Source organism: Eschscholzia californica, unplaced genomic scaffold (assembly GCF_041429995.1).
Source record: "Eschscholzia californica isolate CP2 unplaced genomic scaffold, dmEscCali1.0.p SCAF_6, whole genome shotgun sequence".
In the NCBI taxonomy this organism is placed as follows: domain Eukaryota; kingdom Viridiplantae; phylum Streptophyta; class Magnoliopsida; order Ranunculales; family Papaveraceae; genus Eschscholzia; species Eschscholzia californica.
Window position 1 is genome coordinate 27,352,542 of NW_028238483.1, and position 27,587 is coordinate 27,380,128.

Below are 27,587 nucleotides of genomic sequence, written 5' to 3' on the forward strand. Positions count from 1 at the left end.
CAACTCACCCCTCTCTCTCTCTCTCTCCAATTCACCTCTCTCTCTTTCCAACTCACTCCTCTCTCTCTCCAACTCACCTTCATCTTCTCCGATTAAAGTCGCCGGCCGGAAAATTTTCTGGCCGGCGACCTCCAAAAAAAAAAAACCTTTTTTCCTCTCATCTCTCTCTCTTTCTAAAAACTCCGGCGAAGGGAAACCCCTTTCGCCGGAGTTTTTAGAGAGAGAGAGAGATGAGAGGAAAAAAATAATTTTTTTTTTTGGAGGTTGCCGGCCGAAATTTTTTTCCGGCCGGTGACTTTAATCGGAGAAGATGAAGGTGAGTTGGAGAGATAGAGGAGTGAGTTAGAGAGATAGAGAGGTGAATTGGAGAGAGAGAGAGAGAGGTGAATTGGAGAGAGAGAGAGAGGTGAGTTGTAGAGATGAGGTGAAGAGAGAGAGAGAGAGAGAGGGGTGAGGTGGAAATAAGTTTTTTGAAATGTTTTAAATTTAGAATTAGGAAGGGTAGTATTGACATATACTTGAAAATAGGGGGCCATATTTGAATTTACGAAAAAAAGGGAGTCATAAAGGAAGCTGGTCACAAAGTAGGGGGCCATATAGGAATTAACTCTTTCTTTATTTCACACTTTATTTTTTTTTGACATTTGATACATCATAGATGTGATAAGCTCGATAACCAAAGATTCAAATAACCAAAGATTTCACACTTTATTTTTTTTTGTTCACGAACAGACCCTCCGGCGAAGGGAAACCCCTTCGTCGGAGTTTTGAGAGAGAGAGAGAGATGAGATATATATATTTTATAAAGTCGTCGGCCGACATCTTTTTTCGGCGACCTCCATTTTTTTTTATCTTCTTCTCCAACTATCTCCTCCACCTCATTTCTCTCTCTTCATCTCTCTCTCTCCCCCTTTTCTTTGTTCCGACGAAGTGACATCTTTCGTCGGAACAAGGAAGAAGGGGAGAGAGAGAAGAGGGGGGATGGAGAGAAGAGATGAAGAGAGAAAGAAGGTGGTGGAGATAGTTGGAGACAAAGAAGATTAAAAAAAAAAATGGAGGTTGCCGGAAAAAGATGTCGGCCGACGACCTTCTTCGGTGATATCTTAGGTGGACACAAGTGATGTGGAAATTGCTAGGTGTGGTGGACAAATAAAAAAAAATAATTTAATTACAGAATTTTCATGAAGGTAAAATGGGGAAGCTAAAAAATTTTTGCGAACGAAACAGAAAATTTGGGCCAAATCGAACTGCCAGACACTTATGGGGACCAAAACGGCGAGTTGGTCACAAAAACGAAATTAATCTTTATATTTTCGCAAACCAGTTTACAAAGGGTATTAGGTTTAATTGGCTCCGACATGGTAATATAATGTGTCCCAAGGATGTGTGAGGACTTGGTAACCATAGTAGTTAGTGGAGGAGAAGTGTCAAGTAACTCCAAGTTTCGCATAGTTACTCCACATTTCTCGAGCATTAGACTTTGCAAAGTAAATAAATTGTGAACGATTCGGAACATGTAATTTGGTTTCCAAGGTCCTCAAGGAGAGAGATCCAAGCAAACAATCAAATTGCGAACTCAAATTGCGAACTCAAATTGAAGCTAAAATCCCACCACTGTTTGGAGGTGTAGTAGATGGGTGATGCTTAAGTGCTTACTCGGACCCCATGTAATCTTGAGGGTAAAAAAACTTAACCAAGCTTAGAGCATCTCCTATGCAACACTCAATCTTAGAAACTTTGAGTGTCACATATGATTTTTAGAGTTTTTTCTTAAAAACTCTCTCCAATGCAACACTCTTTTTGGATCTTCAAAATGACGCGTCGAGGGTGGAATAGAGATATCTCAAGAGGACACTCTATTTCTAGGGTGTCCTCTTGAGATATCTCTAATTGTCAAACTCATTAATGTTATATTTTCAACCAATAAAAATCGAGTCTACTATATTTTCTAAATAACTAACTATTTATTTACAAAAATAACTATGTCACATAAGTAAATAAGACAAGTTTAGATTTGCATTGGAGACACAAAAAATTTGAAGATTTCTATTTTCGCCATCTAGGAATGAGAATCTCATTTGGAACTTGACACATAAGATGAATTGAATTTTTTTGAGTTTTTCATAGGAGATGCTCTTATATTCTTGAGTGTGAAAAAAAAGGAGAATTTTATTACTGTTGCCGCTTCTACAGCCGCAAGGGGCGTATGAGTGTGAGGAGCGCGGAAAGCAATAAGCTGGGGCGCGGGAAGCAATAAATTAGGGCGTATAGATCCCAAAACCGTTTGAGAAAAAGTAGCCTTAAATTCATTTAGTATAGTTATGTCAAAATCTCAACCCATATGAACAAAAGAAACAAAACGAAAACTCATTTCATCTCCACACATTTCAAGTGTATAGGGCACTTTCAACAAATAAAAAGAAGAATTTCCGAAAAAAACAAATAAAAAGAAGTAAATTGCACTAATTTTTATGGTAGACGGAATATTCCAACAAGCACCAGTGGTCTAGTGGTAGAATAGTACCCTGCCACGGTACAGACCCGGGTTCGATTCCCGGCTGGTGCAATTTTCCATTTTTTTTCTTCCATAAACTATTCAATTCCATAGGAACATGGACTTTTTAATCTCTACAGAAAAAAAAAAAAAAAAAAAAAAAAAAAAAAAAAAAAAAGAATATGGGTTAATTCTACTTTACCCCCAAAAGATGCCCAATTTCAACAATGGCGCCTTTACAAACAACTTGCTCAATTATAGCCAATCTCTGACTTTTTTTTCTTTTACTTTTTGCCGTTTCTTTTCTATCATTTTACATTCTGTCTTTGCCTTTGCTACTCATCAGAAATGGTTTACCGCCATTTGGCTGACCGACAGACTGACCAAATAATTCATCCTCCGCCCTCCTCACATTCTCTCTTTGTCTGTCTCTCACATTCTCTCTCTCTCTCTCTTTCTATTTTTCTCACTCCCCAATGAAGAAGATGATGATGAAAATGAAATACGTAAATCAAGTAAATAAGTTGGGTAGATAAATCAAATAAGAAGATTAGGAATACAATCAAAATCTAACTTATAATCGAATAAGAAATCCTACGATCAGACTGAAAACAAGTCAGATTAGGAGGACCCTAGCGAAACCAGAAACTAATTTGTTCCCTTAATTTTTACCTTTTCACCACACCTCGTTATCTCCGTCATTTGTGGTCTTAACACTAAGAATCTGAGATCTTCTTTACAAAATCATAAAAGTTTTACAACAACTACATATTTCTCGTTAAATCTCTCTTCTCATCTTAGGTGGGTAGTTTGTTATCTTTTACAATGAGTTAAAGCAATTAAATTCAAATATTAATTAATATTATTTAGAATTTTATGTTTTGGTTTTTTTCGATTGTTAAGTTTTATTGAATCTCTATGATTTTCTTGTGTAACATTTTCTTTGCTTCAGTAGAGTGAAAAGTTGTTTTCGTTTGAAAAGTTTCTGAATATTTTTTCAATTTTGTTGAACATCTACGTTATTCTACGATTTATTCACTCCATAAACAGATCTCAACTCCACTTCATCTTATTTGATTGGGAGAGAGAGAGGAGACAGGGGGAGTTGAAGAAGAAGGATGAACTCGCTATCTAGATATCGACAAGACATTTTTTTTATGGGAGGTGAAGGCTAAGGAAAATGTATCGAAAAGAAAAGATAAAAATAAGAAGTTAACTTTGACAAAAGGTATTGTGATTTGCCCATTGTGGTCTAGGAGGCCATTTTGAGGATTAGATCACCTTTAGGGGGGCGAACCTAGTATTAACCCTAATAATTTATGCGACGACTCGTGATGGTTTTTAGAACGTAAAAAATCGCCTTTGTTAACAAGATCTTCCTATTTTAATCCTCTTTCCCGGTTTTAAAAACAGCTTATGGGATCTTCGGATTCTGGTTTCTTAGGTTTTCCTTTTTACTGTATATATATAATCCCTCACTCACGCCAAACCCCATAGTTAGAGAGAGAAACAGAAAGAGAAAAGATATCTAAGAGGTAGAGAGAGAGACGGAATAGATAGATCAAAATGGGTGCCATGGATTCGATTTTACAACCAGAACTGAGGTTAGGTTTAAAACCCACCTTCATACCTAAAACCATTACTGATTTTCTTCAAGATATTTCAATGGTAATAAACGTTTCTGAGAAATCTTCTAAGCTTGATGAATTTATTACAAAGTTAGAAGAAGAAATGAATAAGATTGATGGTCTTAAACGTGAGCTTCCTCTTTGCATGCTCCTTTTAAACGATGGTGAATTTCTTTATCTTCAATTTTTTAGCTCAACTTTGATTTCTGAGATATGGGTTTTTGATTTTCAAGGTATCTAAACAATGGGTACTAATTATAATTTTGAAATTGCAGCTATTTTAACATTGAAAGAAGAAATTAAACATTGTGAAAGTTCATCTGTTGTTCATCCTGTAATTGAAGAATCCAGTCCTAAAGATGTTAAAGATAATAAGATGAACTGGATGAGCTCTGTTCAGCTTTGGACTAGTACAGATTTGCCCAAAATTGATACTTCAGATGAGAAAAAGAACTTGGTAGAGGTAAGATAGAGAAACAGATTCTTTTTTACTTTTTTGGGGAATTAAATTCTTCCTTGATTGATCTGAAATTGAAGTTTGATTTTGTTTATGGTGATGAAGATAGCTAAAGAAGAAAAGATTTCTCCAACTCCCATGAAATTTCAGTACAATAATGGTGGAGGAGCATTTGTACCATTTAAAGGATTAACTTATTTTCCATTACCAGAGATGAAGAAGATGAAAGAAGATAAAAAGGGTCAATCAGTTTCTCTCTCTAGTCCTGTAAGTATGAAGATTACAAGCACAGATTCAGGTACCAGCATTTTGAATTCCAGGTACCCATCTGTATCAATGACGAACTCAACTTCAAATTCACCACAAAATCCATCTAGGAAGCAAAGAAGATGTTGGTCACCTGATCTACATAAAAGATTCATTAATGCTCTGCAACAACTTGGTGGTTCTCAAGGTTAGAACCCTAAAATTTCTGGTTTAATTAGGTTAAAGTTTGGGATTTAAGTATGAAAGATTTCAGCTTTTGATATATTTTAATCTGGGTAGGAGTTAAAGTAGCAGAAAAAGGGGGGAATGGAAGAAAAATGATTCCTCTTTTTTCTGATTCTTATGCTTCAAAATCTGATCTTTCATTTGTTTTTTGTCTTGTTCAGTGGCAACACCTAAACAAATAAGAGAATTGATGAAGGTAGATGGTCTAACAAATGATGAAGTTAAGAGTCATCTTCAGGTGGGTTTGATGATCAATTTAGTAGATTTTCATCTTGAATCTTCTTATTTTGTTCTAGGGTTTTGTTTAATTTGATGATGAAGCTAAAATTGAAGATGAATTTACTTGTTTATGTTTCAGAAATTTCGTCTTCATACTAGGAGAGTTTCAAATGGTACTTCAAAAATTGGAAATGAACAAGTTTTGGGTTTAGGAGGAGGATTATGGGATCAATTTGGGTGTTCAAAATCAAGCAATTCTCAGTCTGGATCCCCAACAGGACCTCTTGAATTGGCTGCTAATGGTGGTGATCATATGGAAGATGAAGAAGATGGAAAATCAGAGAGTTATGGTTGGAAAGGTCATCTTCCCATAGCTAGAGAATGTGATGTTTAGACACAAGATCTTGAGCTTAATTTTGCAGATACAGTTTATACATGAGGAGTTTTAGATCAATAACCTCATAAATATCCAATTATACTTAAACTAAAATCATGAGAGAGATAATGAGAGAGAGAGAGAGAGAGTATCAAATTTTGCAGGTGTATTGGGAGTGTTAAGTGAAGAAGAGGATTGAGATTCTTCAATTTCTTGGTCACTTTTAACTTGTTTTTGATCTCTTCTCTTGTTAAGTAAGAGGCAAGTTTATCTAAAATTTATGAATGATAGAACACAGGACAGTCATTGCCCCAATTGTTCAAGATGCCCCAAATTTGATATTTAATGCTGTTTGCTATCAATCTCATTGTGACCCTTTTGTTCTTTGATTCTAATCTTGTTGAACAATCTCAACTCCATACCAACTTGGGTTTCTTTGAGATCTGCCATTGATATGATTATACACTTTGATCCTAATATTGATTAACTTTAGGGGAGTCCCACATTTGCAACTAGATCTTCTCATTTTGCATAGAAAGTTCTCAACTGCCAATGCCATTTAGAAATCTATCAAATTATAGTTTTATAAATTGAGAACATCTCTGGTTTTCATGGATGAAAATTGACCAAATTGCCTTCTTCATTTGAAGTCTTAAATAATAATTTAATAAATTTTTTGATAAACTATTGGGTATTTTCTAAATTTAGTAACTTAAAACAAGAAAATCTGATCACTTATTCGTAACTTTATTCCGAAGTTAGGCTAACTTTTTATTAAATGAGTAGTACTTGCAATTTTGATTTATTGTTATAAGAAGAATGTTAGGTAAACAAAGATCTATGACAATTCAAACCCAACCAATAATTTGGAGTTTCCTGACCTAAATGTTATTATCCTTTACCAATATCACATTATCCCACATACAAGATTTCTATGTTAAAATGATTCAGAGGCTATAAATAAAAAGAAAAAGGTGAAAACTTCTGGCCCAAAAATTTCAATATTAGGGGTCCTCAACTAATACCATCTTCTTTCCTCATCTTCAGAATTTCTGATAAACTTAAAAATCGGAAAATCCGCCTTCTGTCTCAAGCTGGTAGAATGGAGCTCATCACTCAGCCCTATCTACTGCCCATTAGTACCAATCTTATAACAAATTATACCAATTGGCTTGAACTTGAAACAAGCGTACGAACTTCATATTAGACCTAGATCTGCATTTGAGAGATTAGATCCACAACGATTCCACACCACCTAACAAAAAGACGCATCAGCATAAAAATGTCATTATAATGGACAAAAGAATGCATAGGTTAAGTCACAAAAAGTTTCTAACGCATAAGAACAAATCTCATCTCACTTGCAAACACTAACAAAAAACATAAAAGAGAAAAAAACAAAAGTTAATAATTCATTCGTTCGTACTGTTATTGTTTTTTAGCGGAATCGATATTTAGAGGGGTATAAGATTTTGGAATACACTAAATTTATGATGATAAAAATTTACGTGATCAGAAAATATTCTTCTAAAATATTAACCTTTGGATCATCTCGAAACTCGCCAAGTATAGCTTTGGTCAAGATAAGGAACCACCAATATCACGGTATCACCTAGCAACAGGGGATCATGCCATACTAATGTAAGTGTTTTTTTTCTATGTCATCTTAAATTTTCAACTATCTAATTTCCTTCTCACAGAATTCACTTGTCTACAGTTCAGATCCTTGCACTTATTAGGCATTAGACATACCTATTTTAACTGCTCTTATAAGATGAAAGTGCGGTAAGAAAACTGCATATAGATGTTTGAGATAGAAGTGTAGCACCAGAAAACCTCGAACCTGAAAAAAAACCCACCATAATCTGAGATCAAATAGCAATTAGCAAGCAATGATGTCTTAATCAATCTGTTGCTTTGCTTTTTTTACTTACTCGCCTATCCATTTTCGATCAGTCATGATGACCTTAGAAATGGATGATTCTGCTCTTCGCAGCCATGAACGTCTGGTTTTTGCTTCTTCTTGGGTCAGAGACTGGTCTCTACTCGTCAAATGTCCACTCTGATATACGAGAACGCGAAGAGGAATTTACAAGTCCTCGTAATCCTTGTTCTGCCATTTTAGAGTCATGGAGTTGAAGCTGTCTTCTAACCCAAGGAGGGTCTTCTGAATTTAACCACAGGCTTTCACCAGTATCTTTGTGTTTGAAGTCAGGAAATCTAGGATTTTTCTTATCTTTTCTGTTATCCCACCACTCATAAGGGTTAGCAAAGAATACCTGCCATAAGTATAAGCTGTCTGCCTTCTTCTTCAATTCTGAAAATTGGTTTGAAAAGAAGTAACGAAGATTAAGTAATTTTTATACATCCATGTAACTCCAAACTGAAATGAGAGATAGTATCAACCAAAACTGCACTTTATAAGGGAAGAAGGAGTTTACCAGAGACTGGGATTATATCTTCTTTTGGCTCTGATGTGCTAGTTTCACTTTTGCCGTTGCAAGCAACATAGTTAATTTCATCCACTTTTACCTGGATAAAATGGACCAAATGAAGCCCAAATTAGCACGGAAACTACTAATTAATATCTTTCTAAAGCAAAATGGTCAAACTTAAACATTTCGGATGACATACAAGTTATATGTTAAACTGACTCGGCTAAACCGATAAAAACTAAGAAACCAAGTAAAACTGCAATATATAATAGATTTTATTCCTTGTCTAAATTTTTTGGAAGGCCAACATATAAGTTCCCAGTATCTTGAGATAGCATCTTTCCTGCTATAATTAACAGTACACCTTTCACCTCTGTAGCTTTAGAGTTTCGGTATGATTACATTCACAATAGTATGAAAAAAATAAGACGTCAGCTTGAAAATTTCTATGTAACCGAAGACATATAGCTCTGTTAACAAGTAAATCAAACTAAAAGTATAAAATTTGAGGATTTTATTTTTCTAATTTGTACAAACCTCATAAAGAATCCTGCATTTCCCACTTGGATCGACCTTCTTGTACGAATCAAGATAGCCAGAAACATAAATTTCATCATTTACTTTCAAATGTTTGAGTGATAGTTTGGCCATTTCATCCCACATCTTCAGTAAAATCCTGTTGAAATACATAAGGATTGTTAACATAAAGTAGTCGAATTAAAGGCTAACAAGGAACTCCACAGGCCCAATTCTTAAAGCTTAAGTTATTCACCAAATAAATGCAAGTTCAAATCTATTCAACTTGCATCCTTGCTCTTTTCTCTAGGGATGCTTCTTGACTCAAATCTGTTCCTTAAGGACTTACCATCATGTTTGAGTTTGGTTTAGGTTAAAAAAGTGACTATTTAAATTCTGGAATAAAATACGATGTAGACTAAAATATTCAGGAACAATCTTCAATTCTTGGAAGGTTTTGGGTGGCTTCTTTTTTGTACCGTGGGTTTCCCAATTAGGAACTATAAAGCCAAGGTCCTCTGGGACCTTATAGGGCGAGTTAGAAATGCATTAAATGCAAAGACAATAAAGTTCCAGTTTTACTTCCATACTAAGGGTAATTGTAGTTCATGTGAAACTAATCTAATCGGAGCGAAGGTGTTTCTTATCAAGGCTACCATGGCTGCCACTTAAATATACTTCCTTTTCCTTATTCTATGCCTCTTTAGGTCACTTAGGATCGAACCAATACAACGAAAACAAAATTGTATGGGGAAGGCTATGGGTAAGGAAAACTAGCCTTATTGTAGAGTTGGGAGACCTAGATATCAAGAGCCTCAACCAAGGGGTTTCTCTAAAACTGACAGGGATTGTTCTAATAATCAAGAAACCCATAAAACATTTTTCAATTTCTTTGCTTTGTTATATTGAATTAGGGCTAGTTTGTATTAGGTATATCCCTGTATTATCATTATCTCTTCTCAATAAATCGATTGAAATCAAACAACTAAAACTATCTAAATCAAAGGAAGGAAATACAAGAGAATCTTACCGGAAGGTTCGGTCTGAATCATTAGATAATCTAACTTCAAGTACGGTATGAACGCCGAAGTTTCTACTAGAATTGATGATCTTTAAAGGAAAGACAACTGATCCGATAAAACTAACAGAATTCTGGAGACGTTTTTGCCATTTGATCGTACTTGGTCGTTGGCATAGGAGTTTATGCCTGTAAACCAAACTCTCTTCGTTGTTGGATTGTGATTGTCCGGAAAAGAAATTTGAAATTCCAGGACTTGCCTCTGCCGCCGAATATGAAGAAACAGAAGATGATGAATGAACGAATTTAGGGAGAGAGAAAGTGAGGGCTTTTCTGAACACAGAGGATAGAAGACAAGACCTAGAGATTAGGGTTTTCATCTTCGTTGAACTAGAGATTTCCTGCGACTTGGTTCGCCCTCCTTCACGACATTCAAATCGTAAAGCTTTCGTACCATTTCTGTTTTCTTTTTCTCTTGTCGCTGTTCTTTTCAAATTCGTAACGGTTTTATATCGATGATCAGGGGTTAACTGGAGGTCCGTTCTAGGGTTTAAGGCTTTGGGCCATTCAAAAATTTTTGGGTTATTTCCCAAATGGTCCCCAACTTTGTGACCAGCTTCCTGCCTGGCCCCCTACTTTAGCAAAAATACCCATATGACCCCCTTTTTCTGTTATCTTTAACTTTCCGTTAATCTCTCTCCTCCATCTCATTTTCTCTCTCTGCCACATCATTTGAGCACGCCACATCATCGTCTTAACCGGCAGGGGTCGCCGGCCGGCCAAATTTCCGGCCGACGACCTTCAAACATAAAAAAGTAAAAATAAATAAAAAGTTTTTTTCCCTCTCTCTCTCTCTAAAAATTTTCTTTTTTCCCTTTCTCATGAACCAGATCTAGGTCTGATTCGAACAGACCTTCAAAGGTCCTTGTATGTGATTGACGAAGTTTACGTAGGTCGGAGAAGATAAGACAATGATGATGGTGGTGGCAGTCGATGAATGGAAAAGTTGTGTCATTGTCTGTCATTGACGAAGTTGATTAATGAAAGAAAAAAGAAGAAGGTATTGAGATGGAAATTAAAATGTAAGTAAGGGCATTTTTGTCCCGATTCACTTCACATGTGTGATTCCCACGGCTGACACTTACCTAAAAGTTAACGTTTTCCGTCCACGTGGGGGTATAAGTCAAAGTTTACTGAAATGTCTCCAAGTGTTTTTCATATTTTTAGAAACATTCTCTCTCCAAAAGCTCTCCAAATTTACAATAAAATGTCCCCAACTGTCCATGAAACCAACTTGTCTTGAAATGTCCATAATTTTGTGTCTCAAACGAATAACATAGATACTGGTAACATTTGAAATGTCTCAAACGAATAACACAAATATTTCAGAACATTTGAAATGTCTCAAACGAATAACACAGACATTTCGAGACATTTGAAATGTCTCAAACGAATAATAGAGATTGAGACATTTCATGACATTTGAAATGTCCCGAACGAATAACATAGACATTCCGGGATATTTTAAATGTCCCCAACCAATAACACGAACATTGAGGAACATGAAAATGTCCCCCACTGTCATCATTTAATGACATTTGAAATGTCCCAAACGAATAAGATGACTGTTGCTGTCTACTGTTGTTGGGAAGCAGTAAGAACCACGGTACAAGGAACTGTTGCTTTTCTGTTGTTGTCACATCGGCAGAAGCGATAGTAGCATGGACTGCTGCTTTTCATCAAAGTGAACATAGACCGTCCTGATATATCGTCAGCGAATTTGCTAAACTTGTTTGATTTGTCCTTTTTGGTTTGCTGCTTCTTTTTGTGTTTTTGGGGCAACTCGGTTTCTTTCTGTAATCAAGAGGCTTGGTGGTCTTCTCCGTTACACGAGAAACCAAGAGAAAAAGAAAAGAAACAAATCCATTTGTTAAAAAAAATTGATTAGATTTCAAGTGATGGAATCAAAAACATAATTTGAAAAGAGATGAAAGAGGATGACCTTGATGACTCGAGTGACAGACCTGAATTAAAAAAAGAAAAAAAAAGACTCATCTTGAATGCAATTCGTCGAGTAATAACCGCGAGCTTCGTATGCCATGTGAAATTATGAATAATGCTATCGGAAAGAAAACCAATAATTTTAGATCAACTAGATAGCAACTTTATTGATCTTACTGAAGGAGCATTTTTAATTTTACATTAGGGTTAATATCAGAGTTATAGAGATACTTACAAGAATAGAAAAATATGTACTAAAATTAGAGAGGATCTTTAACCCCTTTACTCTCTCTTGGCTGGTTGGATGGATATCTGGTATATAACTATTGTAGATAGTTTTGTTTTGTTTTATGCATCATTAAAAGTCACTACAAGATATCCCGTGTTCGAAGTTTATAACTACATTATAGTTTATAACGACGCCTTCTCTCCAAAATGTAATATTTGTCTCATATAGACTTTAAGATTAACCTGACATTTTAAAATAATTGATATTTTTACATTGGTTTGACTGGCCGACCAAACTAGCTCGAACCGAATCAGACCTTAACTTGCTTAAGTCTTAGTTCAGATTGGTTGGCCTAGCAGAAAATGATACAACCAGTGCTTACCCTTACGGAATATACTAGGATTAAGAAATAATGTAGTCTTTAAAAGTGCTACTTTTGCTGTCAATCTCATTGCTTAAGAAACCGCGAAGGACCACAATAGATGCACATCATTGCGTACACCTACGTCAAGATATTAGAATTCTAGGGTTGAACATACTACCAACTCTTCTTCTGTACAACATCAATGATAAGTACTGCCTTCATAGCAAATCAAGATACATGTTGTAGAGCCGAAAAATTAAGATGGCGAGTTAGACCGAAATGGGATGAATTTTGTTTGATTGTTCAGGTAAAAGTAAGAAGAGTGCCTGGAGTATCAAGATGGGTTCTGAAAGCAACCCAGACTTGTAGTAGAGTCCTCATTATCTTCCTGCAACAAAAAAATCGATCAAAATGGGTTCTGGAGTATCAAGACAACAATAACAGGATGGCAGTTGATATGTAGCCTATGAAGCTAAGTCAGAGCATTATCGAAGCGAACACCCATGGTATTAGTCACTCCCAAATCCAGTCCTCTCAGTTTCCAAGAACATTCATATATCTGCTTCTCTTTCTAGGGTCCTGACATCAGTCCATGACTCAGGGCAGGTACCTGTTTGTCTAAAGTAGTGTGTTTCAAATGATCAGAACTGTAAACTTGAGGGTTTTTACTGTATCCCGGTATGTCCAGAAGATGGGAAATGGACGAGGATCACCTTTGCCTCCCAGTACCAAGTTGGATATGATCAACTCAATTCACTTATCAGATATGGATACCTATGTTTCAGGATATTAGGATTTAGGCGTAGTTTACACTATTTCCCTCCATCCCAGTGTTTAAGTTCTTCAATAATATTCAGTCACTAAAAATACCATTTTTTCGGAACTAATATCAACCATTGCAATTTGATTTTCATTCATAGGTTATATGATCTAAATCAGCATGTAGAAATCTGCAATTTGTGCGTACGTACCTTACTAATCATATAAAAGGAGAAGACCACTTACGTACTTATCACCGTGTCTCACTAGTCTCATTTGAATTGACGATTCGCTCGAACTTCCTGCTTGCAAAAACACAAAAAAAAAAGAAGTACAGGATTGAAGATATACAAAAAGAAAACAAGGGAACTGTGGATCATTATCGATATTAAAAACATTGTATTGTCTTTCATGCATATACGGTTTTGAGGCATTCCTATCAGGCTCCACATTTACAAAAACAAATAACTAACTTCGATCAGAACTATGCAGTATATAGAAACAAGAAATTTATACAGAAGCATTTTCAAATGAGAAAGCAGTCTTGACCTTGAAATCTATCTAGTCAATACGCTTAATAAAGGAACCTATCATTCATGTATATGAACCGAAAACTATACAAAAGACGATTTCTGAGGCATTGGTTTGGTGAATAGATACGCAAACAAAAGAATGCTATAAGGACTCTCGAAATCGCGAAGTGGTGAAAATGAGGTAGGCTCTATACGGGCAGCCTGATAAACACGAAAGACCGATTTAATGAGCCGAAAATCAAACTATGATCGTTTGAGCCCTAGATTATGATATTGTAGTTCACTATGAGATAGATTTCGTTAAATCAAGGATGATAAAATATCTAAGGCAGATGAATCCCACTTTTGAGGTTTGAGATTAAGCTCATTAAATCACTGCTCGGACAGAATAGTAAAAATCATAGGATCAGGAGGGGTTTAATCGTAAGCTCCCGCTGAGAGAAACCAAAGACTTTAGTCCCACACCGGTCAGACATGAAATCAATGTCTTGTTTAAGTAAACCTAGATTGGATTAACTAGCACGACCTTACTTGAACAGGATCTGTTCTATAGGATCGTACATCTGTATCCTTGATTTCTAAGGAGACAGGAATCTAAGTCTGGTCGATGAATCAAGATCACACGATCAGAGCGTGACTGATGGTGGAGATTGATTGTTGAGATCATCTCTACTGTAGATGATCGTTCTCAGTTCGTCTTAGGCGACTGAGGTGGTCGTGTGGTTGTCTGACAGACTCCAATACCCCTTTTTAATCTCAAAGCAGTTGTCTTAGAACCAAAATTACATGTGCCAGAGACTCCATTTTACTTTACTAAATTACAAGGGGATACTTTCTGCCAAAGAAATATTAGGGCTATCAATCGCAAAACAATTGGGGAGTGTAAGACTCTGTAAGACTATATTATAATTATTTTATTTTCGAAGTAAAATTACTTTCTTCAGGTTCACGAATTTCACCTCCGATGGTTTTGTTTTTTTTCTCCCTATTATTTAGGTGAAAATAGAAGTGTTCCGTGATGATTTATAGTTCATTTGATTTTTTAAGTGAAAGTATGTGTCTTTGTATATAGTGGGATGTGAAAGCATTTAAAGTCCGTGGAAGAGTTTTCATCACGAATGTGAGAATAGTCCCACATGGGAGAATGGGTAACTAGCAACCAAGAATATAAAGTATAGGTCATCTCCACTCATTGCCAATTGGTTTTGAGTTGGATGGTCACAAACTTAACATGGTATCAGATCTAGGCCCACACGTGATAGGTTTAAAAGCCACACGTGCTCCACGTCACCCGTAAAAAAAAACACGTGTTAGGCTCAAAGAATGCCACACGTGAGGGGGCGTGTGAGAATAGTCCCACATGGGAGAACGGGTAACTAGCAACCAAGAATATAAAGTATAGGTCAGACCAAGCTATTGCGTCTGGGTAGAAACAATGTGCATGCTCTATTTTCCAGTTTCTTCGAGCAAAAGGTCGAAATCAATCACGCTAAACTTCAAAAGTCTTAAGAACTTTGAATATCTTATAAACGTTCCGAACGGATAACTCCCACTTAGGGCCAAATATGTATTTGTGATGGTAGTTAGGAGCTTATTCAGTTCATGATAACGACCCACTAAGACTAACATATTTACAACTACATCCCCGAGCGACAGTCAATCGGGACCGTGAAGGCGAAAATGCCGGCGGAATGATCGATCAGACACAGATTAGGGCAGCTACCTTTCCAACACATCCTTCCTTAATATAGATTTGCTTTATTTAACACAAGTTCAATAAATGTTAGATTTCACGTTCATTAGAGTGAACCTCACATCTCCAGATAGCAGAGTGGGCCGGTTTCCAACCGAAGCGGCACACTAAAATGTTCTTTTGTATAGTTTAGCAATCTAGCCCACAAGGCCCAGACTAGTCTTTCCCTCAAAAACAAACAACCAGAAATAGCACAGGAAAGAATTTCACAACCGGAGAGCCGCTTGCTTCTGTTTACGACACCGATCAAGTTGAAACTCGTGAAACAGAGAGAGATAAGAGGAAAGAGATGGGTGGTCGATGGTGGTGCGCCGTCGGTAATGGGTTAAAAAGGGTGGTGGTATCTGGAATCAACATTCCTAGGTCATCAACAGCTTCATATCATACGATCCAAGCAATTCCAAGAGAATACACAGGAAGTAGAATAGCCGCAAAAGATAGAGCTCAGGGTAGGATACCAACTGTTGTTTTCTCAAGAGATGAACAAGATCCATCTAAACCCATTTCTAAGAAACAACTTCTCACTACAGAGAAAAAACAAATCAAATCCATTATTGAATCTGTACAACTTCCTTTCTTCTGTTCCACTTCTTTCCAACTCCAGATTCGTGCTGGTTCTGGTTCTTCTCATCTTCTCGATTCTGGAACTGTTCTTCCTGTCAAGGCAAAACCCCTCTTAAACCCTTTTAAATTTTTTTGTTTTCTTGTATATCTTTTAACAATGGAAGGTTTTATAAATATTTGACAGATTCATAGGGATCCTGAGTCTGGGCAGATTCTGAACTTGGTTTTAGTTTGGGTTGATGGAGTTTCTGATTTGAAGGTCAATGTGCCTCTTGTTTTCAAAGGAGAGGATATCTCACCTGGTCTCAAGAAAGGTAACTTTGTTCAAATTGAACCTCTTCTGTTCCTTTTTGAAATTGCTCACTATGTGTTTGTAGAATTTCCTGACTCATAGTTGGCTAGTATAACTTTTAATCTGTGGCCACATTGTAGTTTAGACACCTTCCTCTTATCACCTTGACTCTGAGTTCGTGATATAAATTAATGTGCGTCTATTACGAGGAACAAGTATCTATATTGAGTATGTACTGGAAATCGTAAAGCAAATAGTGAGAATAATCCACATGGGAATTAGGTGATTGTTTAACCATTAATATAACGTCTAGGTTTTTTCCACTCATTACCAATTGATTTTGAGTTGACCACAAACTTAACATATCAGAGCTAGGCCTACACGTGATAGGTTTAAAAGGCACATGTGCTCTATTTCATCCGAAAAGAAAACATAACACGTGTTAGGCTTAAAACACCACACTTGAGGGGACGTGTGAGAATAGTCCCAAGCGAAAAAGGTGATCTTTTAAGCAATAATGTAATGTTTAGGTCCTCTCCACTCATTGCCAATTGGTTTTGAGTTGGCAGACCACAAACCTAACACAAATTCATTGACTTGGTATCTTGAACCCTTATGTAGTCTTATATATAGTCAATTAGAATCTACTATGAGTATGATTGGAAATCGTAAAGAAATTTTGTTGAATTGGTTTCTTGAACTATCATATACTTTTATATATATTCAAGCCAAAACAGAAGAAAACGAAAACATCCTATTTGAAAATTTTTGGACTTTTATATTGAATTTGGCACTTGCGTCTTCTTTATCATCATCCTCTGCCTTTAAGGATAGTAGTTATCTGAGTTTTCATGATTTCACTATCTTTGACATGTGTTGTGACTGTTGTTAAATTGTTATGCTGTTCTATTGTCGTGTTAAGGGTTTATAGTCCTTTTATTGCCATTGCTTAAATTGTTAGAGATGAACTCTGGAGTTTCATACAACCCATGACTCAATGTACAATGTTCTCTTAAGCTCTTGACTATTGATGATGCTGTTTCTTGAATTGATATTTTGGGATCAATTAATAATTGAATTCTGAAGTTGTCATAGGCTAAACGTTCACCTAAAATATCAGTCATGAGAATGTATGCACATTTCACGAAGCAAGCTCTTATGGACTTCGGAAACTGTTCATATCGTAAATCATTCAAATAAGAAAGCAGCCAACAACCCTTGGTTGGAGTGATGAGAAGTTTAGTCTTCCACCTTAGAGGTCAAGGGTTCGAGGCATGCTGACAATTGAAAAAAAAAGAAAAAAAAAGAAAGCAGATTCATTATTGCACAATCCCCGGTATCATCTAATTACTTATTTACTAGTTAAGTGTATATCCTTCAAAATGGGTTTGTTTATCCTTCTGAGTATCCTTGGGTAAACCTTGTAGTTATTAGGTGATCCTAAACCACATCTATAGTGAATCTGAATTTATGAATGACGTTTTTACACTGTCATCTAATCCTCCTCATGTGAAAAATACTTGGTTCTCATTCTGATACCTGCTTAACTTATAATTCGTACTTATTATAAGATTTAAGTGAACGGAAAATCCTTTATCCAATTTGGTTATATTCATCACTTGTCCATCCAATTCAAACTTTAGGCTTAATTTATCACTGTATTGAGATTTTCTCTTTTGCTCAAACAGGAGGACATTTTCAAAAAGTAATAACAAGCCTAACCTACCAAGGTCCAGCTGAGCTCATTCCTCAGAAAATTGAGGTAGATGTCAGCAAATTAGACGTTGGAGATAAAATTTTCTTGCGGGATATTGATGTCAACCCATCATTAAAGCTCTTAACCAAGATCGAGGAAATGCCCATTTGTAGAATCAAGGGAACAAAGTTTGGGAAAGACCAAGATCAAGGCAGTAAAGTCAGTAAGATCAAGGCAGCAAAGTCAGAAGAACACCCAGATCCCGTAGCTGTCTAGATAGCGAAACATATTCTTACCAAAAAAGAAGAGAGAATGCCGGTTTCTGCCATTACATAAGCAGCTTTGGAGTCCTCTACTAGTAAGTAGAACCACCACCACCTTCACATTAAACCTCAAGGTAGACTGCTTCAAAATTATGTTTTAAATCAAGATTAGTGCTTGAAAATCCCGTATTACACCCAATCCTTTGTTTTCAATTACCAAGTACGCTTTGTGTTGATTACTGTAGCTGCATAATTATACCATCTCTTTAATGGTAATTCATCCAGATTGAGTTTAAATAATTGCGAGCACTATTTTCATTTTTCCAGATTTGAAATCTGAATTGGGTCCAATAGGACCAATACACATTTTAAATGTTTGTTTTCAATTTAAGAAAAGCTGAAAATTTAACTGAATTGGGTATTTGTCTGAATGAGCTGAAAAAATCCCGTTAATTCCAGACTTGAAAACAGGACCGAAAAGATGGTCTAGCTTATGAAAATTTGTTGAATGACGCTTATATTTTGTCCCATACTCATCTTTTTCACTTCCTACCACCACCCCTAGGCCCCGACCACACCAGGCAACCTGGACAACTGACTTTGGGGATTCCATCCTCATCTCTTCCTTCATGTAGAATGAGCTTTGAAGACTCTAATAAGAGTTTGGAAAGTTTTAGGGGCTTTTTATTGTGCAACTTGAGTTTGAGTTCTTGATTTTGATGATATAGATGGTAAGGGTACAAGTGTTAAAACAAAAATTCAGCCCTTTTAATTCAGTTTGGAGAACAAACATTAAAACAATTTAATTCAAGTTTAGCTAATCTAAATTAGACGGTCGGGATTGTTTTCCGTTATTGTCTATACATGTAAAGTTACTTTCCTCGCCCTCTCTGACCTAGACGGTCGTCTCTACCTTCCTCTTAGAGGAAAATAAACAAGTAATAGCAGAAGAAGAACTACTCTAAAAACTCCCACGACCTACTAGAGGAAAAAAAGGTGCTGGTATGGCAAAAATAAGTTAAACGTCTTTTAAGGCTCAAAACATCTTTCACCTGACAGAAAAATTGTGAGTCAGTCGTCTAGACGAGCATAATCTTCTCTCGAAATAGTCTATTACAGACCTAGTACGATAAAGCTGGATACTGAAGTCTAGAACTCACACGTATATTAATAATGACCTACTGAAGTCTAGAACTCACACGTATATTAATAATGACCTATATCTATCGGCGAATTCTAGAGCAATAAGCCACCAGGTTACACCAATCTGATTCCTAAGAAAATTGAGATGTTCTCAGTCTAGATATTGGAGACTAAAATTCTATACACATCTCTGTTTTTTTATCTATCTCAAAAACATAATAGAAAAACTGGCATTAGCAAAAACAAAATACTAAACAATTAAATTTTCCTTAATTCTCTCCCAGATAAGATGGAGTACTGAGGCTGATAATAATGTACCATATGGTATATATACTTAGTCTCGTTCTAACGAAGGATTAATGACATGTCCCATAAAAAGCACCACCTTATTGACATCGTCTCTGATTATAAACATGAAAGGATGATCCGCTACAAAATTTACTCGCGGTACTGGCATGGGTTGAGACTCTAATGACCTAGACCAAACAACAAAAGCAGTAGCAGCAGCAGCTTCAGTTCCTTTTTCATCAACTTCAACAAAGCATTTGTGTATGGCTTTTGAAACGAAAAGATTTTCCGCTGGATGAGGACCATTCAACATCTTACTCAGATCTGCTTTCACCGGGTCGAAGGGCAAATCAACCCCCAAATCAACCTTGAGAACTCTGGAGAGTTCGAAAGAGAATGATAACTTGAACTTCGGGACCCTGAATTCTCCCATTTCAACTATATAATTTGGAAGATGGCATTCCAAGAAACCTGTTTCCGAAGCCAACTTCTCTATCAGATCAACAAGTCCGTCTCTCTCATTAGGTAAGAATATATACATGGAAAGAACCTGTTTTTGACCCTTGGTGGCTTGTTTGTAAGGAAGTTTGAGGACTTTAAAGCTGTCGAAACAAGAAACATATTGATCCCTATAGCTAGTCATGAAAGGGACTTTAACTGAGGCTCCATTCAGTAGATAAAACTTTTTTTCCTTTGTTCCTGCTGGATTAAACTGATCTTTCTCCCATGAACCTTTGAAATAGAGTGCATTCGCCAATACCATCTTTGTGTCTTCATCGATAGCTTCGTCCGGAAGTAGATTTCTGATTAGGCCTTTTGTGTTCTCCTCAGCCCATTTGTTCACTTCTTTGGTCACTTCTTCTGCCTTCATATCATCAAGTCATTAATTATTACTACCAAACCATATACTATAATAAAACAAAATTAAAACTTAGAGACAAGTATTAATTGTAGTTAAGCGATCTTAATTATGTGGTACCTGAGTTTCGAAATCGACAACTTCTGCTTCAGCTCTATAGATGGTAACAGCAGTTTCTTTGAAAGAAGGATTTAGAGTGCATGAACTATCAACCCAAACCCCACCTATGAACGAGAGAGTAGGACCGTCTCCGTTTGTGTTCTCTGTGACCGAATCTAAAGAGTTAACAATTTCGGAAACATAAGTGTTAAGATGATTGAGATTTTTACGTTTGAGAAAACCCAAGAGTTGTTTTAAGGTATGACCATCTGATCCACAAGCTAATAAGGATAGAGCAGAGTAGATTGAAAAGGGTGAGAATACAAAGTTCTTATCTTGAGCCTCCTTCAACCATACATGTTTAACCAGATTTCTCCAAGATGATGACTTTGTTTGAGTAGTAGTAATTCTCTTTCTCTTCTTCCCAATGTGTGGGTGACGGCTAGAGTCATAACCCAACTCCATTAATACTCTTTTCTAAAGCTCAAGAAGAGAAGGGAAACAGAAGAGGGAAGAAAAAGGGAAGGATACAGAAACGATGCAATTTGAAACCTCTAGACTAGTTTCCTCTTTAAATAGAAATACTAAAGTCGGCTATTAACCACTAATTCAAATACTTGCTTCCTAAGACTTGTATCGTAGGAAGAAGGGAAACTGCCAAAATATGTATATATGAATTTCCAAATATCTAAATTTTGTCCAAATATCTAAATTTTGTTTTGGATGAAACCAAATCTCTAAATTTTGATCTCTCTCAAGTTTTACACGGTTTTTGGCTGGTTCAAGAGGTGTTCTAGGAACATGTTATTTACAAAGTTCCAATCTTCGGTTTTCTTAAAGGTGGTCAATACGCGGACCACCGAGTTTCTTAAGTGGACAAAAACATGGGGTGTAAAAATAATTAGTAACTTTTAATGGGGGACAAAAAGATTTTATACTCTTAATCTTCACTGCCCTTCTCCAAACAACCACCACCACCTTCTCCCAAGACCACCCTTTCTCCAACCATTACCACCTTCACAACTCGCATTCTGAAATTCAAAAATTGACGCAGCGGAAAACTGATAAAAAGTCTTACAACTCCGTCTAAAGACTATTGAACCGAAATTGATAACAAGAATACTAAAATACTGAATTTTATTGATTGAATGAATGCCTGAAACAACTTCTAAGCCCTCATTATATAGACTTAGGGTTTCCTAATCTTGGTCAAACTCCAATAGAAACTCCTAAAAAATAAAATACTAGAATAGTAGAAATCCTAAACTGAAAACAATTACCAAAAATAGAAAAAAACTAGTAAAAGTCCGTTTTGAGGCCCTAAACGATGGAATTTGCCCCTCAAAGTGGGCCCGCTATGGTGAAGCGACAACGAATGACCGGAACGCTATTTCGCACCATCCCTCAAAATTTCGTCCAATTCCGACACCCGTAGCTTCGATTTTGGCCGTTTTAGTCTGTCACCCTTGTATTTGGCCGCTTCGATCTCATCCATATATTTCTCGGCCAATTCCTCTACATCAAAAATCCACAAAAAGTGAAGAAGAACAAAAAGAAAAACGAATTTTGAATCGAAGAACATGATTTGATGGTTTTGATTTCTAAGTTATCGCGGTGATTTAGTATATTTTTGATGTGAACCCATCCAAAGAAATTCGTCATTTTGAAAGAGATTTGACGACGTCTCTAAATTTCATCAAATTTTTTGTTTTCAAAGTTTAGGGTACAAATTCTGACCTCGACTTTAATTCGTGTCTTAGGATTTATTGCATATGAACAGATCTTCAAGATTTTGGTGTTCCCATTAATTAGCAACTATAAGTACTACCAACTCAGTCCACCATCAACATCCCCTTGTCCCTTGTACACCATCATGCCTACGTGGCAGATAAGACCAGGGGTGTTTTTAAAAGTTCACACACCTGAAAGGTGTAAAAATACTCAAAATACCCCCTGGTCTTATTCTAATACGGTAGAAAAGGGAGTGAGGTGAGACTTGAGAGGGTAGCCTATCACGGTTGGTTGTTCTTTTATTCGTAGAGAGAGAAAATAGATGTTCTTAAAACAAGAAATGTATAACATGAGAAGGATTTAAAAAAATAGATTGGCTTCGAGATAGAGAGAGAGAGAGGGAATGGATGGATAAATCAAGAGAGAGGGAGTTGGTTTAGATTTGAGTTGTCCCCTTAAGAAATAATAGATTATCTTTTCACTTGATAAATCTGCTGTCCACCTAATAAATCTGTTTATCTGCGTATCAGCCACCTTCTTAAACAACAATTCTATTTGGGCCAACAAAAAGTGCTCACAAATAGCCCAACAAGACAAATTTCGCACATCTTGTCAACATTATGTCACCGATTTGCCTTGTTGGGACCATTCAAACTATTTTTTGTCAGCCAAATAACATTTTTCTTTCTTGAAATTTTACCAAGGCTGCCACTACAAAAAATAGGTCCATTAGAGACGGTAAAAAACCGTCCCAAAATGGGAAAATCCGTCCCCAATAGAGTATTGGGACGGTTCGGATCTGTCCCCAAAAAGTGTCGTCCCAAATAATATTTGGGACGGATAGCTTCTGTCCCAAAGCTGTTTCCGGGACAGTTTGTATTTGTCCCTATATCAACGATTACTAGGGACACTATATATTTGTCTCTAAAAATTTGGCCGTAGTTTTTCGTTGGCATCTGGGACAATTAATATCTGTCCCTAAAAATTTGGAATTTCCTCTTGTTAGCATTTGGGACAATTAGTATCTATCTGTAAATATTTGGCGGCAATCCCTCTCGTTAGCATTTACGAAAAATAATAGCGTGCCTATAAAATCGCCAGTGATTTTCTACTGCCTGTATCTGGTACATTTAATATTCCTCCATATAAATTTGATTGGGAGTTCACCGGTCAATAATTAGTGTATACAGAAGAGAAAAATTTCCTTAAAACAATTTAAAAAGAACAAATTCACATTATATGTTTTGAGAAGTCCCCTGAAGAAATTCGCAGGCCTGGACAAAAAAAGGTCGACCAAAACAAGACAATAGCTAATAACTCTTCCACAGGAACATAAAATTCTATTAAAACTAAACTACTCTAACTTCAACCTCCCATCTTGTTTCTCATGTTGTAGGGGAAAACGAGAAACACCATTAACAAATCATCATCTCAGCAGAGTTCCATCTTATCCCTGTGTCATGGACACAAAAACAGAATACAAAAAAAACTATTAGTTTATTACCTTTTCGAAATTTAGCACGGAAAATATACAAACATGTTAAAACTTCAATAAAATTGTTAAAAGAGCAAACATTCACACACAAAATCCTTAAAACCAGTAGCTTCATAATAAGTTCGTCTTTACTGCTCTAGTAATCTAGCGAGAATACTCTCACGGGTCTTTGCGTTGCATTTAGAAGAGAGTTCTCTACATAATAACCAAGCCACTATAATACTCCATTAGATCAAGAAACAGTGGGTCAACGTACAGTCCTCTTTCAGCAAAAGACATAATTCAGATAAATCAAAGGAACCTCGACATCTTCTAAATCCTTCCGTGATAGAGATAACCTACTGAATAATAAATTGCAAATAAAATGCAGCAAATGAAGGCAGTATCTACTAAATATGTGAGGAGATCCAATCCAGATAGCTTTCAAATGCACTCCAGTTGAAGGAATTAATGAACTAAACAAAACACCATCAATTGAAACAAACATCTTCCTTAACCGGAAATCAAGAATGGCGAGCAAATCTGACAACTATAATCAGATAGGGGCTGTAGTGGTTGTTGGAATTTTGGACAAGTTATTAAGTAGTCTATTTTATAAAATTAGAAAATTAATTTTCTATTATTTGAATTTGAATTTGGTTACTAATAGTTATATCTTTTGATAAATTATTTGGAGAGATATCTCTCTTTGTGAAAAGATTTTTCTACTTGAAAAGAGTCTTTTTGTTTCTATAAATAATGTTTTCTCTATACACATTGCAAGTAATCGAAAACCATGTAGAGTGACTATGTCGGAATATCCTTTGCCATCTTCAATGTGTTCTAATGCTCCTTAAGTGAAATCTCCACAAATTACTTGGTGTAGTTTCACAAAGGCTTGTCATATCTTGGGAAGCAATTTGCCTAATACCCTTCAAGTTATCTCGAGTGAGAGGGGGCAAATAATGCTTTAAGAAAAGTGTACTTAGTACACGTTTCAAGCCTCTAATCTCCATCCCTTTTTTATTCATCATTATTTGTATTAAAAGACAACTTGTCTAACAATCTTAAAGCATTATATCGTGGAGATTGAGGCTACTATGATAAGAATCAAAATGAGTAAGTTTGGGCATGGGACAAGTTGCAGTTTCTTGTGGGGTTCAAATCTTATTCCATTAGTTAGATAGGAATGGTTAGTTTCACAAAGGAACTTGGTATTAGACGATATTTGTTGTTTTGAAAAATTGAAGTAGTTGATCCTATTCATTCATAAAGATAACATTGTATAAGAAAACAAAGAAAGAAAATATTATAGTTTAGATTCAGAGTATTCATGGAGATGGACGTCAACACCAAATTCTTGATGATGATATAATGCAAAGAAGTAAAGATTCCGAAGTCCTTAAAAATCCAGCCATTGGAGCGATTCCTTCGGAAATGTACTAGACAAAGGACTTACAGACTAAAAGATAGAAGCACAAACATTAATCGGATAAGTTTTCTTTTTTTTTTTTTTTTTTTTTTTTTTTTTTTATCTTTACGAAATTTGTGTTTTATCTATTGTTGGTGGAGGTGACCTTTAGAATCAGAATATGGACAATTTGTCCATGCATAAGTTACATAGTTATGGAAAAAATGGCATCATCCGTTTGAACTTCTTGTTTGTTGTTTCTTTACCCTAGACATGGGTCATAAAGGTTGAGGGTAAATTAATGAATATTTGGTGTGTATCAACAAGGAAGGTTCAAACTTTATCTGAAACACAATTTGGAGTGCAAGTACATTTGTTTATGAGAACCGAAAGAGGGCCATGAAATGAGTGTAGTATTATCTAACAATCTAACATGATGCATCTATTCATAAGGCAACTTGGGTTTTTTCCAATGTCCTTGGAATGATCAATGGTTGTAGGAAATATTGGGCAATAAATTTGAACAACAGAAAATTAATTAATAAATGAAGATGTAATACAATTTCTCAGAATACAAAAGTTTGTATGGACTCAACAACAAGGTATGTGTCTACCCTTCATTAATCTTACTGATTTGTCTAAATAATTATGACTGTGATGCCACCATATGTTTACATATTAAAGAGTTATAAGAGACACTGAACTATAGATAGTATTGAAGTCTTATGACACCAAACAGTGATATATATTCTTTATGACATTGGCACATAATTAGTGTTTTTGATTGTTTATATTATACACTGATATTGTTAGTCAATGGCAATCACATTGAACCATACTAATACATATTTAAAATAGTGGGGGTGATGGTGAGAGTTAGATGAAAGAATACCATAGATAAACATTGGAACCTTTCAGGATTGTAATTGTGGTATGAGCAGTGGCGTGGCTGAATATTTGGAGGCCCGGTGCGAAGTTTTAATCGGGGCCCTTTATATCGCAATAAGCCAATAAAATATAGCATACACCCAAAACTATAAACATTAAATATAAATGCATCCATACAACAAATTAAACATATAATTACAGAATTTTCATTAACAATAGACATTAATTATTTTTGCTTAAAGATTAATAGAAAAACAAAAGAAAAAAACATTAATTTTGTAAAGAAAATTTTGAACCTAATAAATCAAAGAGTGAAAGAGAAAGAAAGATAAGAGAATGGAAATGAAGAAAATTTGAAACTAGGTCATCTAGAGTGCGGAACCAACTTGCTTACTTTTTTTTTGTTAAGGAAACCAACTTGCTTACTAACTATTTAGAAGTTATTGGTTGGGGGGCCTACGAAATAATATCAAATAATATCATTGCCCTTAAAACATCATCGAAATGAGCTCCTCCTTGCCTCATAAAAGAAAAGAAAAAAAGTGGCTTAGAGGTCTCGTACCCGGGACCTGTGTGTTCCTAAGCAAGGAACGGACCAACAGAGCCAAATCGATTTGATGTTACATGACCGCTGGCTTATGTTTAAACCTACTGCTATGTATTAACTTTTCAGAAAAGGGGCCCCTTGGGTGAGGGAGGCCCGGTGCGACCGCACCTCCCGCACCCCCTCACCCACGCCCCTGGGTATGAGGACATACTTGCAGGTAAATTATGAAATTTCAATCTATGCATTCTATTTTGTCTGTTAATATCTTCTACTTACCCGAAAATCTAGTTATAATTGTTGTCCTTATACATACTATACATGCTAAAGATAATTAGTATTGCTAGAGAGATTTTGGTAAGTGAGATGGAGTTGAGGACATCAAGCCAATATTGATGTTAGTTCATGTGTGTTGCTAAAGTAGTGTGCATAAGATAATATTATGATATTATGTATAAATGAATTAATATTGATCGTCACATTATCAATGCGAAATATTGATTAGTTAATGTGGTTTTTGTATATATAATTCTAGTCTCAAAATTTATTACCAATGTTGTTTTCTTTTCAAAAACTGGTTATGCATGAGTTTTATTTCTTATGATGAGAATAAATCCCATTAACCTATGGGAATTGTTTTGGATTGGCAACAATAGGTGTATACCAGGGGTTCCAAGTATCAATATTGAGACTGATCATATTTGAAAATATATTAAGGTATTTTGCATCCTAGGTTCCAAAGACAATGACACTGTTTTATCTCTTCAAAAGTGAACTTGGGAAACAGTAGGGGAGAGCAAGTAAGGAGCAACTAAAGCTTGATAATTTCTTGATCCCATAAGACATGTTTGTGGCTCGATATGGATCCCATAATATATCTCAATACACAACAGAAATAGTGGGGTAAGCCGATGAAGATGGCATAAAATCAATGAGTGACCCAAATATACCAATTGCGTGGTTATTGATGATTATTGCAATATTGGGGAAAAAATTATTCTACATTGTAACAATCTTGACACTAAGGCAGCCGACTTATTGTCAAGTGGAGAACGTTACTG

The 27,587-nt window shown here is 35.9% G+C and overlaps 4 protein-coding genes and 2 non-coding genes across 6 annotated transcripts; 4 read left to right on the top strand and 2 right to left on the bottom strand.

Annotated features, from left to right (window-relative positions):
* Positions 1-2,495: 2,495 nt before the first annotated feature.
* Positions 2,496-2,566, top strand: TRNAG-GCC (transfer RNA glycine (anticodon GCC)). The gene has a single exon. It is a non-coding gene; the product is annotated as a tRNA-Gly (tRNA).
* A 1,333-nt stretch (positions 2,567-3,899) lies between these two features.
* Positions 3,900-5,981, top strand: LOC147533069 (transcription factor HHO6-like). Its single transcript, XM_086647098.1, has 5 exons — positions 3,900-4,286; positions 4,398-4,585; positions 4,685-5,033; positions 5,233-5,309; positions 5,430-5,981. The coding sequence occupies exons 1-5, from the start codon at positions 4,061-4,063 to the stop codon at positions 5,682-5,684; spliced, it is 1,095 nt and encodes a 364-aa protein (XP_086503224.1). The 5' UTR covers positions 3,900-4,060; the 3' UTR covers positions 5,685-5,981.
* A 453-nt stretch (positions 5,982-6,434) lies between these two features.
* LOC147533070 (protein OSB1, mitochondrial-like) lies at positions 6,435-10,259 on the bottom strand. The gene is made up of 6 exons (XM_086647099.1): positions 9,648-10,259; positions 8,639-8,777; positions 8,108-8,198; positions 7,601-7,983; positions 7,419-7,509; positions 6,435-6,921 (listed from the first exon to the last, which is right to left on the bottom strand). The coding sequence occupies exons 1-4, from the start codon at positions 10,013-10,015 to the stop codon at positions 7,709-7,711; spliced, it is 873 nt and encodes a 290-aa protein (XP_086503225.1). The 5' UTR covers positions 10,016-10,259; the 3' UTR covers positions 6,435-6,921; positions 7,419-7,509; positions 7,601-7,708.
* Positions 10,260-14,042: 3,783 nt separating this feature from the next.
* On the top strand, positions 14,043-14,258 carry LOC147533071 (small nucleolar RNA U3). Its single transcript, XR_015228989.1, has one exon. It is a non-coding gene; the product is annotated as a small nucleolar RNA U3 (small nucleolar RNA).
* On the top strand, positions 14,151-18,386 carry LOC147533072 (Ribosomal protein L25/Gln-tRNA synthetase, anti-codon-binding domain-containing protein). The gene is made up of 4 exons (XM_086647100.1): positions 14,151-14,669; positions 14,924-15,938; positions 16,023-16,152; positions 17,819-18,386. The coding sequence occupies exons 2-4, from the start codon at positions 15,564-15,566 to the stop codon at positions 18,100-18,102; spliced, it is 789 nt and encodes a 262-aa protein (XP_086503226.1). The 5' UTR covers positions 14,151-14,669; positions 14,924-15,563; the 3' UTR covers positions 18,103-18,386.
* Positions 18,387-19,465: 1,079 nt separating this feature from the next.
* Positions 19,466-21,118, bottom strand: LOC147533073 (serpin-Z2B-like). Its single transcript, XM_086649095.1, has 2 exons — positions 20,500-21,118; positions 19,466-20,385 (listed from the first exon to the last, which is right to left on the bottom strand). The coding sequence occupies exons 1-2, from the start codon at positions 20,941-20,943 to the stop codon at positions 19,567-19,569; spliced, it is 1,263 nt and encodes a 420-aa protein (XP_086505221.1). The 5' UTR covers positions 20,944-21,118; the 3' UTR covers positions 19,466-19,566.
* Between the last annotated feature and the right edge of the window lie 6,469 nt (positions 21,119-27,587).

Coding starts and splice junctions, on each gene's coding strand:
- LOC147533073 (XM_086649095.1), bottom strand. CDS start 20,943: ATGGAGTTGGGTTATGACTCTAGCCGTCACCCACACATTGGGAAGAAG. Junction 20,386..20,499: donor TTGTCGATTTCGAAACTCAG/GTACCACATAAT, acceptor GATGATATGAAG/GCAGAAGAAGTGACCAAAGA.
- LOC147533069 (XM_086647098.1), top strand. CDS start 4,061: ATGGGTGCCATGGATTCGATTTTACAACCAGAACTGAGGTTAGGTTTA. Junction 4,586..4,684: donor AGAAAAAGAACTTGGTAGAG/GTAAGATAGAGA, acceptor ATGGTGATGAAG/ATAGCTAAAGAAGAAAAGAT. Junction 5,310..5,429: donor AAGTTAAGAGTCATCTTCAG/GTGGGTTTGATG, acceptor TTTATGTTTCAG/AAATTTCGTCTTCATACTAG.
- LOC147533072 (XM_086647100.1), top strand. CDS start 15,564: ATGGGTGGTCGATGGTGGTGCGCCGTCGGTAATGGGTTAAAAAGGGTG. Junction 15,939..16,022: donor GAACTGTTCTTCCTGTCAAG/GCAAAACCCCTC, acceptor AATATTTGACAG/ATTCATAGGGATCCTGAGTC. Junction 16,153..17,818: donor CTCACCTGGTCTCAAGAAAG/GTAACTTTGTTC, acceptor TTGCTCAAACAG/GAGGACATTTTCAAAAAGTA.
- LOC147533070 (XM_086647099.1), bottom strand. CDS start 10,015: ATGAAAACCCTAATCTCTAGGTCTTGTCTTCTATCCTCTGTGTTCAGA. Junction 8,778..9,647: donor GATTCAGACCGAACCTTCCG/GTAAGATTCTCT, acceptor GTATTTCAACAG/GATTTTACTGAAGATGTGGG. Junction 7,984..8,107: donor AGATATAATCCCAGTCTCTG/GTAAACTCCTTC, acceptor ACCAATTTTCAG/AATTGAAGAAGAAGGCAGAC.